Genomic DNA, 14,403 nt, shown 5'->3' on the forward strand with positions numbered 1-14,403 from the left:
AAAAATTTGAATAGTTCTATTAAAAGTTAGATTATGTCTATTCAAATATTCCATTTGAGGAAGTTTTGGCCAGTTGGTAGAAATTTTGAACTTTAATTCACATCAGAACAGACTTGGAAAAATTATTTTGTTCCAAATTTGGTTACCATATTTCTGCAAGACGTTCAGTTTTGGCAGGTACAGGTTTTGTTAAAAATATAGATAAACCAAACTTATTGTAATGATTTATCAAAGTATCATAGGCAGCCAACATGAGACTTTTCATTGTTCTGTTGCCTTTAAAGTATTGCTGTAGAACATGTCTTATTTTCAGTCATCTGGTAATGATGTTTAAAGGGAAGTGGTAGACATATTCTAAAGAAGCCAGTCATTATACAGTAATGATTCTATCATCAGTTGTCGGCATGTGTGTTTAATAAAAAATTCTCCAAGTCTGAAATTTACAGATCTTAAATGATTGGCACAAGTCAGTATCATCAGAAATTAACCTTTGAAAGTATGAATTTTCTTTTTTAAAAACATGATGTGAGTTTGCATTTTCAAACTTTTCGTTTATAAAGGTTTAGTGTGTGATGTTGTTCAAATATGTGATATGTGTATTAAAATATCTATGGTTAGGTCAGATTGAATGATTAAATTTGTGCAATTTTATCCAATACAAAATGTTTTTTAAAGATAAAGATTCAATATTATAGCGACAAATCATCATTACTGCTCAAAGTTTAACTGCATAATTACTTCATATACAAATTTGTTTAAACAAAGGATTTATAACTGTATCTGTATTTCAGTGTAGATATGGCGATAATAAAACAGAACCTGTGTACTGTAACATTACATAGGGGCAATTAACTTGTCTCATCTGACATCTGAAATACACATCAAGAATGGTTAAACAGAATGTCCGATTACACTTTTTTTAAACTTTCAAAATGAGAAATTAGTGCAGCCTTATGGACTTTCATACAGATTGTGTCAATAATCATTTGTTTATAACATATGTAACAGAGGATTGCTGTGTTCGTCATTAGAAGTTGAGAAATTGAAATACAACAATTAGTTGAATTACTTTTCTCTTCTTTGTTCAAAGCCTATTTAAGTAATTTGCTGAAATCTTATTTTTATTGGAATCTGATTGTCAATTATTAACAATTTTGTGGTCATTAGTGGCCATGTTGAAATTTTGCATTAGAAATGTTATTAGTGCAACAACTGATAGTTAGGCTATGGTTAAAAAAAAACAGGTTTTCTGGAAACAGCACAAAAGAAAATTTTGAAAAATCTTTTACCACTGAAAGTTCAATATTTGGCAGATAAGAAAATACCATTTGAATACAAGTGCAACTTAAACATTTAAAAAGGGTTTTCATAGTCCAAATTATTCTGTCATCCTTTCCTATATTGGTATGGCGTCCACTCCAGATCGATAGACCTTCAGGATAATTTAGACTTAGGTTTTCCATTAATTAAAATTTAACCTTGATTTCTTATCTTGGAGGATATTCTGCTGTTTGATTAAGAGTTTGCCTATGTTCTCTGGCATCATTTGTTGTCAATGGCTTTAATGATAACCCATAATGATTTTCTCATTGTTATCAGAAAGTAAAAGGCGTACGATTATATGTGAGTGAAATGCATCTGTTATAATTATCTCAACGTTTTGCCAGTTGGCATGTTTAAAATACATTTTCAACAGAAAATGCATGCCACATATCTTGTTTCTACAATATTTTTATAATTGTTCATGTCCAGCCAATCGTTTTGTTCACAGAATTAATGTAAATATTTTTCATTTTCTTTAAGAATCTTTCATACATCATTTTCAAAAGATATTGTCTTGTCAGTGTAGATCTCTTAAAACTCCCTTTAAGCACAAACTTTTCTTATCGTCAATTTCAAATACATTGTTTTGCACTTTTCATTATGAATATCTAAAGTTTCACATTTAAAATTTTCCCTAGAAGTTTTCTCTTTTGTTTTTTTCTAAACGTTGTACCACTATAAATACACAGACTGGTTAAGATTTTGCACTGTCTACAACTAAATGTAAGACGTGTTTGAAGTAATCTGTTTGTCTCTTTTATTTTGATGAAAAAGGATCCCAAAATACAGGTATAGTGACGTGATGCTGTGACCCTGCCGTTTTGTTAGATCATGATCACCCACATTTTAGTTCAAGTTTTCCTGATCTTGATTTCTGCTTTGTTGTTGTTAGTTTTTTTTTGTCCCAGCTTTTAATGCTTTGAGAAAGGAACATTTTCAGTGTACATTTTCAATACTTTGTCTCCCTTTGTAAGAAGAGAACTAAGCTCTAGTCGTATGGTGATACATTCTTATTCAGTATGATATCACATAAAGCTTAGCCGCATATCTACAAACAAGTAGATGTTAGGCAGTTGTCATAAGAACAGTAAGTTTTCATTGGAAGGCCTAGCAGGACAGTCAGTGACATGACTTAGTTACACGACAGTTTGATTGGTAACCTGGATAATTGTCATAGAGAAACTAGACAGCTGTCAATTAGTAACAAGGCAGTTGTCAGTAACATGGCTTAGTAACATGACAGTTTGATTAGTAACCTGGATAATTGTCATTTAGTAATATGACTGTTGTCATTTAGTAACAAGACAGTTGTCAGTAGCAGGACTTAGTAATACAACAGTGTGATTAGTAACTGAATAATTGTCATATAGTAACATGACAGTTGTCATTTAGTAACAAGGTAGTTGTCAGTAACAGGACTTAATAACATGACTGTTTGATTGGTAACTGAATAATTGTCATATAGTAACATGACAGTTGTCATTTAGTAACAAGACAGTTGTCAGTAACAGGACTTAATAACATGACAGTTTGATTGGTAACTGAATAATTGTCATATAGTAACATGACAGTTGTCATTTAGTAACAAGGTGGTTGTCAGTAACATGACTTAGTTACATGACAGTTTGGTTGGTAACTGGATAATTGTCATAGAGAAACTAGACAGCTGTCATTTCGTAACAAGGCAGTTGTCATTTAGTAACAAGGCAGTTGTCAGTAACAGGACTTAGTAACATGACAGTTTGATTGGTAACTGGATAATTGTCATATAGTAACATGACAGTTGTCATTTAGTAACAAGGTGGTTGTCAGTAACATGACTTAGTTACATGACAGTTTGATTGGTAACTGGATAATTGTCATAGAGAAACTAGACAGCTGTCATTTAATAACAAGGCAGTTGTCAGTAACAGGACTTAGTAACATGATAGTTTGGTCGGTAACTGGGTCATTGTCATATAGTAACACAACAGTTGTCAGTAATAGGACTTTGTTACAGGACAATTGTCATTTAGAAACCAGATTTTTGTAGTTCTAATAAGATCATTGTCTTAAATAGCAACAGAAACTGGTTGCTATAGTAACAATGGCAACACTTTCATGACTTTTCTGATTGTTAAATGTGTTGTTTTTAGTCGTTCTTGCAACTCAGATTTGGGTGTAAATTTTGAGAAATATTAAGGTATCTTCATTCAACTAGAATTTGTAGTATGTGATAGCTGTATCTTATATGTATGGCAAAATAGGTCATTGTGACCTGCATCTGAAGGTCAGACATGAAATATAATAGATATTGAAGCTGATTAGGGAAACTGAAGGATAACTACATCACCATCAATCTATTCCAAATACCATCCACTTTAGACAGAAACTAGGTTCTGTGAATAGTTTGAAGCTAGATAAGAACGTGATTATTGGTAGTCCAATATCAGATGAAGGTTCTCAAGTTTTTCTTTCTCTATCACAACATTTTTTGTTTTTAGATTTCCCATATTTTAGATGTGTTGATGTTAGATTTCCAGTGATTAATGTAAACAAGATATTGTTGTTTGTATCCAAGGTAAATACTTTTACAAATAAATAGTAAAAATTGTTGAAATTCTTTATACCTTTCTGATTTCAACATAAACATACTCAATATATTTTGTGAATATTTCTAACCTAATTTCATTTTTGTTATGAAAACATTTTATTTCAAATGTTATTTCTTTTTAGAATCAGTAATAGTGATAAATTAATTTATGATAAGGATGTCAACTTTTTTTGCCGTATTCTAATGTTTTAAACATGCGTGATTAGTTTTGATTAGAGTCCTTTGCTGTATATTAAGCCCTATATAATAGATATAGCACATGCATTCTGGAAATCATTTAAATGTAGGAAACATGTTCTGATATGAATTTACTATCCTTAAACTAAGAATGACAAATGTTCAGTTAAAAGTTTTAATTGTTCCATAGTATATATTGGCTGGCTATCATCTCAGCTGCATGATGTAAGATTTACAGAAATAAGATTCCACTTCACTATCTGTTTATATTAGTTCATAATTGTGCATGATACGCAGATATCTTCTGTCTAAACTGTGTGAGATGTGTGTGTAAATGTGGGTAAAGTGTGCTGTGTCATGTTTTTTTTTATATTTGTTCCACAATAAGTCTAAGGTGCCATGAATTTAACCCAATTCTTTGTCAGGGAAGGGGTTTATTAAAGGACAATGAAACAGCATGGGTTTGTAACAATATCAAAAATCAATACATAAATGGTGGGCTTATTACAGGACAATGAAACAGCATGGGATTGTAACCATATTGAAAGCAGATATATATAGGATGGGCTTATTACAGGACAATGAAACAGCATGGGTTTGTAACCATATTGAAAGCCAGTATATATAAGGTGGGCTTATTACAGGACAATGAAACAGCATGGGTTTGTAACCATATTGAAAGCAGATATATATAGGATGGGCTTATTACAGGACAATGAAACAGCATGGGTTTGTAACCATATTGAAAGCCAGTATATATAGGGTGGGCTTATTACCAGGCAATGGCTTATTGTTGGATAAATATGATAGTGATATGAATATGATTTTATGTTTTCTGGAATACATTGTGATTTAATTGGTGTATTAATGTAAGATTTCTTGGCCTGGATAATTATACAACATCTGTATCTTTATGTATTATCTGTTACTCTGAACTTGTTTGTATCATATCTTCATGTATCTCTTCTCCTGTCATACTTTTATTTTAGTCCTTTTCATTTTTCAATGTTGCATGATGACTCAATGTGTCAAACTGGAATTTAGACACTGGTGCTGTCTTCATATATCTTAAATATTTAGTTCCTTACTTCATCAAAAACACCTAGACTTTATATTGAAGAGGAACAACTTTCTGCTCAGAAATGTTGATATAATACTGTCAATTATGCTTTTCTAATTTGTTCAGTTTTACTGAAATCTTTAAGAGAAGGGGATGTGGTATTCACAAAAGTTATGAAACAGACTATAGTTTTCTTTACCTCTACATAGTATTGATTTCATCATCATAGTGTCTGTTTAATGTTAATGCATCCAAAAAAATAAACCAATACTAGAACCCCCTGGAAATATTGACATACTTTTACAGTGTATTGCTGTGAGATAGGAAAATCCTACTGAAATATCAAAACACCTTTATTTGCTGTGTCCTGTAAATGAAGAACTTTCTGATAATTAAAATGTCCCTGACCTAATTACGGTCTATAAATATACTGCAGTGAGATATATAAATCCCTAGAAAATGTCATGTTACCCTTACAGAGTTCTATTGTAAAATAGAAATTTTGTGAAAACCAAAATGTTCCTTTACTGATAATACTGCTGTGAGATTGTAAGGAAAACTAGTAGCGATAAAAGAAAGAAAATGAACCAAGGAAACTCTACTGGGGATGGCTAGGTGTTGTGTGTACCCACTAACATCTTCATTACTAATTATTCTATCATTTTAAATTTCAGGAAGAAAATCACATATTTATCTTTATATTCATAAAATTAATGATTATATCATTGTAGTTTTACCTCAATCATTTGATTAAGAATTAAGATTGCTCATAAATCTCAGGTTGTATACATGTATTGCATATGTATTTAATCACAGTGAATGGTGATATATATTTTTTCTAAATGAACTGTTACATATTGCTTGCTGTAAACATTTTTATATTGGCACAATCAAATTTTACCACAATATGATTTTGAACGAAGTGCAAAGATTAATTTAAACACTGCAATAATTTGCTGTATTAATGACTTACTGAAGTAACAGGGTACTTATATCTTTTCCAGGAAAAGTGTTATTGAAGTATAAGATTACCAGTGATATTCATATGTTTACGTAAACAATCCTTTGTTGTTTTATGATCTTTGTATTGCATGAGGCAGAAAAGTTTTTTTCCTCTGAATGAAGTTTAGAAGATGCATGGTTTTGAATTTAGTGACAAATAAAATTGAGGTTAAAGATTATACAATGATATTTACATTGAATAATATAAAAAGTTATGATCAAGCTGACTTTTTTTAGGATGTAATTTTCAGACCTAAGTATTAAAAATTTAACAACATACTAAAATTCAATTCACAATTTAAGGTAGTTTCATTTAGACTGTGTTTACTTTGAATACAAATCATAATTTGTGTATGAGTGTGATTACAGTCTGTTTACTGCTGTTTTGGATATCTACCGGGTCTTGTAATTTGTGTATGAGTGTAGTTATACTGTTTACTGCTATTTTTGATATTTATTGTAATTTGTGTATGGGTGTGGTTACAGGTGGGGGCCATTCCAGAGAAGCAGTATGATGATGCTTTTACCATACAGTCAGTGGAACCAGAGCTAGTGGAGATATTTAACTACATGGCTGGAATGGTGCCCTTCATACAGAAACTTGTCAAGGATGTAAGTGCTTTGTTGTGTATGAAAATTGTTATCGGATAACTTTGACAACTTTGACTGTTTTAATTTTGCAATAAGCCCAGCAGGCCAGTGCCACATTTTTCTTCTTTGTTGATTACCTGGTGAACAGCCAGGGTCATTTTGAGGTAGGGTCCCTTATAATTACTAGAATTGATGGCTACCCCCTTGTAAAAGATGTGTGAGAAGTGTTGCATTCCCTCCCAGGTAAAATGTCGTGCATAAAAACGCAACTACAGCAGTGCAGACCTGTCCATTTCTCAGTCTCCTGGAAAACACAAACTGACTGGGGTAGAAAGCATCATATCACACAGCTGATTTTCAGAGTTTTCGTAATCCTATGCTTTACCAAGGGCTTATTTCAGGACTTTGTAAAGAATTCTGATTTTTGATTTTGCTGAATAGCTTTATACATGTATACAGTTGGGCTTATTATCAGACATGGGCTTATTGTCCAATAAATATGGTGAGAATTCAAGTTTGACCTAGACCTTAAAATAAAGTGAACATTATTGCCAATATGTCTTAGATGCAATTTTGACTTTGAATTTAGAAAAATTGACTTGTATACCTTGAAGTTTATTTTCATTTTGCTCTATTCTACATTATCGTAAAGAGTGAAATGAAACCACGAAAAAATAATTACTTTGGAAAATAAACACATCCTTTAAGATTGAAGATTTTCATAAAACCACTGAAACAGAAAATGCAATCTTTACAGTATATTACAAGATGTACAGAGCTACATTAACTTGGTCAGTAGAATATCAAATTAATCTAATCAGAAATGAAGAGCTGAGGTGTTAGTTTAATACTGATCCCTGCCCAGGATAGTTTGAGTTTCAAAGATTAGTCAATACTACTATGGTTTAATCCTTGCGGCATCTTACCCTAATTGGTCTGGATAACATGAAATGTGCCTCCTGCATGATGTTCAGTGAAGTAGCCACCAGTCTCAAGGAGGTCCTGCCTGAAAATGATCTTTGCTAGGGAACTAAAACTAGCCAACAAACAAACACTTTCTGTTGTTATGAAATTGAATAAAGAAGGGTTTCTGTTTCCATTCCCTAACCAGAGATGATTATAATCCATACTAAATTAGGTGTCCAATTGTGTCATTTAAATTTGTACAAAATACATCTGTTTGTAGACTATCCATTGATTGTCAGTTTTATTCGCAGGCATGAAGGGACACATGAATATTTAAGGACATGTCAAAAGCCTGCTCTAGTTTCTGTTTTTACTGTTGCTAAGGATGTTGAATATTTTATCACAAATAGACATGAGACATAGTTGCTCTATATTAGTAGAATGGTATTTAGGTGACTGGAAACAACTAATTGGACATAATGTCACTGAATATCAGCTCGGCACAGCTTCTGGAGTAAATTAATATATATATATTTATACATATACATGTATTCCCAAGAGGTACAATACCTTTACTGTCAATATTCAGGTAGCCATTAGCTTCTTCAACACTCTCTGACAATATCAATAGAACCATCATTTTTGTATAATGATACATGAATTTGTAGTATTAAACATGTTTATGCCCTAATCATTTTATTAGGGATCATATAGTGTTGTCCATATTTGTCCATTTGCCTGTCTTGTTTTGAGTCAATGTTTTATCTCAAGAACCTTATCGTTAATGTTTTTTACATAGAAATAAAAACATTAATGTATTACCCACTTTTTTTTTTCATTTTGAAGAGTAATGTTATATACTGTTTTATGTTATAAGCCCCATATTTTTTTTCAAATCATGCCATCTAGATATGCTGTAGCAGGACAGTACTAAATAGGGATGAGGGGGCCCATAGACTTGCCTGATTACACTGTATATCTAAGTACAAATACACTTCACATCGGTACTTTGTCTGATAAACTATGATAAAGTCACATAAAGTTTTTAAATGGTTGTGATGTAAGAACATCTATTTAGTATGTATTACCAATCAGAAGAAAGTGTTCCCAGAAGACTTTGTTCTTCACGCCGAACAAAAAGGAAGATGTTAGTGTTAGTTACAGATATTCTTTAAAAATATTGTGTGATATTTTTTTACAGAAAAACAGTGGTTTGACATTGAACGCTAAAATGGCCCACGATGCTCTCACTGTAAGTAAAACTGGATTTGACCTGTAAAATATTATGATACATTATTTGTATCATTGGTCTATCAGGCTTTGATTTCTTTTATTAATACATCAAACCTCATTATAAAAGCAAATGAAAAGTGACCTTTATATAAGAGGTTCAACTACCATGAAACGTATTACATTGGGACACGAAACCAGTGGCCTTAATACAGAGGTTGTCTTATACAGAGGTGGCCTTCAAGGCATGTTTGACTACAATTTATGGTATTTTTCTTTAATTGTAACTGATTTACATTTTGTAATTTGAAATAAACTTGTATAAAATATTCATGCTATTATAAAACTGTTATGTTAGGTAAAAAATACAATATTTTGATGGATACTTTCTTGGTTGAATATTTCAGGCCTTGTCTGAGATGAGAGAATTCATGATAGTCAACAGTGTGCCAAGCAAGAAACGTCAAAAACTCATGAGGAATCTCCGGGTACCTAGATTTTATTGTTGAATTTCTTACTTCTGTAAAAATATGACTTTGCTGTAGTTCACTTTGAAAGTTGGATGCTGTTAGCATCATGAAAATTCACTCTCTTTTGTATCAGGTGAAAGGCCACCTAGTGACTGCAGCAAAATTTCAGAACACAGTTTATATTGGTTAAGTTTTAATGTGAACATCAAACACCAAAATGTACCAAAAGATGGATGCCATTATTTATTATAAAACAGAGTTGAAAAATTTACGCGGATCGGCGGATTTCCGCCTTTTTCATGACAAATTTGGTCATTTTTGAGATCGATGCAAATCCGGTGAGAAAATTTCAGGGGTGAGGGGGTTAGGTATGTCTTGATGATGCATTTTATTTAAAGCAATCTTCATCAACTTCGTTCTTAAATCCTTCGATTTATATGCCCTTATAAACTGTAGAATTAAACATCGAGCAGTTACGAGCACCGAGTTTCCGGTATTGGCAAATCGATAATACAAAGGAAGATAATTCATGCATCAGTCGAACGTTTGAAAGCTATAGTTGAATTACAACAGAGATGAAAAATTTCCGCCGATCGGCTGATTTCGCCTTTTCCAATGCCAGCCACTTTCATCTCTGTGTAAAAAGTCTTTGATGATATTTGAATTTTGTTAATGTTTGATGAAGATCGTGTATATCTAGGATACAGTCATGCTTAAGAAACTATGTTTTCACAACTCTTCCAAAGGTTGAGCATCAATATTAGGACTCAAATGTCAACTGCAAATAAAGTTTGTACAATTTAAGATGTACTGTAAAATAGTTTATTTTTGTGGAGCTTGATTTCGTGGATAAACCCTTGCTAAAAAATCTTCTAGTACTTTAATCATGTTAACTTTCATCTGTTTATCATTTTATGGACATACAGTTTCATGGATCTGAGTACTGTTGAATTAAATGAAAATGAATCCCCTACAAAAGTTAATGATTTTAAGGCATCACATCAACTTAATTGTTAGGGAGGATTTTCAACTAGTATATGTTTCCAGGGGTTATTACAATGCTGACTGTTGGCTAATCATTGTCAATACCAGTATACAATCAGTACTGTATTCAGTTACTGAAAGCAGAGTTAACGTACAGTATTAGTGCTATATTTTATAAAAATTGGATCTTTTTTAGATATATGTGTTCTGTATTGTAGATTGTGGAGTTATTGGTACAACTGTTACAGACCCCATTTAGAGGAAGTCCTGACCAGATGTATGTATCTGTAGGGTTTAAATGGCTCAGATGTAACAATATTTAAAACATTAAACTCTATTTTTTTAATATTCACTTGGCAGTATCAGCTGTACCTAATAATACATAAACTCTATTTCTTTAATATTCATTTCCGTAGTTATTATTTGTTGTTGATGTTTATTAGGCATTGTTGAGAAGCATCAAAACAAATAAACTGAAAACATTTGACTTGATCTCGACTTTAAGCCATTCAGGAATAGGAAATACTTTCTGATAATTGGCTCGTTATGAGCCTTTCAAGAAAAATAGTAAACATTCAAAAGTCAAAAGATTTTCAAAAGTTTAAAAATTTTACTTAGTGATTACTTAATGAAACTGTGTTTCTTGCCCTTACAGTCACCTGACACGGATCTTTGTGGAAGCCTATGATGTCCTGTACACCTACTTGATGGGTGACAGCAGGAAGAATGAACTCTATATTGCAAAGTACATTGACTTCTTCCTCTCACAATTTGAGTACAAGGAGGTAGGTCGTACTACAAGCACCTGGCTACTACTATGAAAGTTGGTTCAGAAGTTGAAATACTGTACAGCTACTTTTATTGGTCGGGATATTTTCACTTTTTTGCTGAACATCACCATGATCACAAAAAATTTTTTTGTGTGAGATATCCTTTTTTTTTAAATTGTGAAATTTTGAATTGTTAAATATAGTTTGTTTTAAAGCAAATTTGAACAAAATTTAACTGTGTAAAGTATCAACTACATGGTAGTGAAGTTTGTCACAGCAGTTTATCACGCTATGTATTGAAATATAACCCTGTATTGTGATTTATTTCTTATCTTTTTAGGGACAGATTGGTCTGAACGCAGCACACATGGTGATGGAACTGATCCGCGACAACAGGAAAATTGTTGACAGGATATCACATGAACACATTGACAAATTTGTAGAACTTCTTCGCAGGGACAAGGTACTGTGGGGGCATTTCTATTTGGTATTGACCCTGTAGGAGAAATATCACTTTGAAAATAAACCTTCCTAGTTATAGAAATTTGTCAGATATTTTGTTATGTCTGGAAGCATTTACTGTTTTAAAGAATTTTAAAAAAAATATTGAACTTTAATGTATTAGAGTATTCCAATGTGATGATGTATCACAAGGATGTCTTAAAGATCTTTTAATGTTTTTATAGCTGTTATTTCAGGGATATTTCTGTGAAATATATAGATGGATGAAATATTTGAATGGGGGTGTTTTTAAGCTTTTTATATCATAATTATATTTAGAACATTGTGAAACATTCAAGAGGGGAAGTAACTCTTCCTGGCTTGATCAGACTTTTATAACAACTTCGTTTGATAAGCTATTGTGCTATTGAGGGGATGAGTTAAATGAGATTTGTAGTTGATTGTAATGAATTCCCTTAATGTCTATTGTTACTTAAGGTTTTGTAATGTTGCATTGTGTTTGTGTAATATTACAGAATTACAGATACCTAGATCTTCTGAGTGTCCTTTGCGTATGTGATGGTGTTTCCATAGCAGACAACCAGAAGTACATTACTGAGGTCTGGCTCATGAAAGGAACACGGGTAAGTGGTGTATTTAAGGGTCAGGAACTAATTGTCTTCATAGCTGACTAAATAAAGCATTGTTTTAAACATTATGGTGGACTGGCAAATGAAGCCTTATCATTGCTGTGAAAATTATTTAGGCTTTATAAAAAAAAATGAGATATTTTCATATATTTTACAGCGTCTGTTATTTCATGAAAATGATTATTGAAATATCTACAGTAGAAGGATATTTTTACTGGTTGTATGTACAACTCTCCTCATGTTTTTTTTAGAATTGTGTGTTTAACACTGATCTGGGCCAGAAGATCGGGAAGGTACAGGGAGTTGTTTATGTGTCCACCAACATGTGTAAAACCTGGATGGAACTTGCTGATTTTGCAAAGGTATGATCCTGTCTTGTTGGTGAATGTCTGTACAAATTTAAACTACAACATAAACTTATAAGATAATATTCCGACTTCATGGGAAGGCCTTGCTGTTCTTCGCCATTTTAAGCACAGTTGCAGTGAACCTTTGATTACCATACATTTATTTGATTTTTTTTTGCTAAATTAATTATAATTCATGTATAAATATGAAATACTGCGGGTTTTTTGTTTTGGTTTATGATGAAAGACTTTTTCAGACTTCATATAAAGGAAGTAATTTTTAAGGAATGTTTAAAGATATTGTACAATAGGAAGACTTTGTTAAATTTCATGATGACAAATTCAATTCAGGAACCTGACTCTGATGCAGATGATGTAAGACTTTGTTTAAAACTGTCAGTTTCCTTGGCTTGTGATAAGTGTTTCGTATTTCTTGTCTTTCTTTACAATTTGTCTAGTAATTTTTGTGATGTATTTAGACTAATGAAGATAACTTTTTAGATTTTGATGCCGATGCCATGAGGGGTGGGGGGAGAAGGGGGCAATATAATGTTATCGACTCCTGTCCACCTGTTCATTCAATTCTGTTTCGTTTTGTAATCAATCTTAAGCACCTCTGAGAAGATTTTATCGTAACGTTGAGTTCTAGTTCTACAACTAATCAGATTTATTGTGTTTACAATATGGGGCCTCATTCATGTCTTGTATAGATGATTTCTAGTTACAACTAATTCCTTGTTAGGTATTATTCAGACTAAATTTAGGCTGTGAGCACCAATGTTATAATATAAATGATTGTCTTGTGTGAATTCTCTTCTCAGAACTGACCTCAAAATCATCATCCTACTTTTGAAACCAAGTTAAAACCTTTCTATATGATTGCATTTAAAGAAAATTCTTTCTATATTATAGTTATAATGAAGTGAAATTCTGATATGGTGTCCGTCAGTGGAAGAGAAATCTGACGTTCTTCCACAGAAAAGAAAAAAGATTATCTGTCATAATCTACTAACAGATTAAATTTTTTCATTTAAAATTTTTTATTTTAAAAAGTAATTACTTTTGAACATCTTTTTAAGTATTTTCTGTTGTAGCAGTAACGCATGTATCTGTTGTTGTTGATTTTGATAGAAAAGCTTAATAGTTCGTAACTTTTTTGTAATGTGATCATTCCCTTGTCTCATTGGAACTCTTCAACTGACTAAATCATATAATGTTGTGACTACTTTTTGGATCCCTGAAAATTGAAACATCTGTCACAAATCAAGTTGTTTGAGATCAGTAAGCATCATTCTTTAAGTAATGAGGCAAGGAAATTTCTGTGGAAATGTAGATATACTGACCAAATCTTTAGCAGTGAAAAAAACAATATTGGAAGTCTTTCTTGCAGTTATGTATTTTCTTTGTTTGTGAAGCAGTACATATATGGTAAATTCATTCTTCATGCTTTGGTTTGTCAATGTGTTTGTTCAACAAACAAAGTACAGTACCTTGAGTGAACCCTGTGACAGATTAAGATTTTGCACCTGGCTTAGATTTTTTAGCTATAATAGGTCAAAGTGAAAAGGTCAAAAGTCACACCAGACGAATTTGGAAGATGAGGGAGCCACTTTGTTTTGTTTTCTGTTGCCTATATAGTTGAATAAGACAAGCAAAGAACAATTCGCTGAAGGAACGGATATAGGACTGTATGATATTGTTTGTTTCCATGAGAAAATTTGAATCGCCTAGTAATTTTGAAAAAAAATGTCATATACTCATTGACTTTGGAGTTTAAAAAAATATTTCTTAAGTTTATATTTATTTTAAAAAATCTGAACAAAATATGGTTGGTACCAATGACCATGCTATTCCATCTT

The 14,403-nt window shown here is 32.0% G+C and overlaps 1 protein-coding gene across 1 annotated transcript in view; it reads left to right on the forward strand.

Moving 5' to 3' along the window:
• The window catches only part of LOC132545854 (inositol 1,4,5-trisphosphate receptor type 3-like), a 143,107-nt gene that overhangs the window by 48,356 nt on the left and 80,348 nt on the right, over positions 1-14,403 (forward strand). Inside the window, exons 15-23 of the mRNA XM_060209525.1 lie at positions 6,642-6,767; positions 8,854-8,904; positions 9,290-9,370; positions 10,555-10,613; positions 10,992-11,121; positions 11,447-11,569; positions 12,084-12,191; positions 12,449-12,559; positions 12,896-12,919. Of these exons, the coding sequence (XP_060065508.1) occupies positions 6,642-6,767; positions 8,854-8,904; positions 9,290-9,370; positions 10,555-10,613; positions 10,992-11,121; positions 11,447-11,569; positions 12,084-12,191; positions 12,449-12,559; positions 12,896-12,919 (813 nt within the window). The remainder of the gene's footprint in view (positions 1-6,641; positions 6,768-8,853; positions 8,905-9,289; positions 9,371-10,554; positions 10,614-10,991; positions 11,122-11,446; positions 11,570-12,083; positions 12,192-12,448; positions 12,560-12,895; positions 12,920-14,403) is intronic.

Source organism: Ylistrum balloti, unplaced genomic scaffold (assembly GCF_031769215.1).
Source record: "Ylistrum balloti isolate Yb309-2 unplaced genomic scaffold, AGI_CSIRO_Ybal_v1 Utg369858, whole genome shotgun sequence".
In the NCBI taxonomy this organism is placed as follows: domain Eukaryota; kingdom Metazoa; phylum Mollusca; class Bivalvia; order Pectinida; family Pectinidae; genus Ylistrum; species Ylistrum balloti.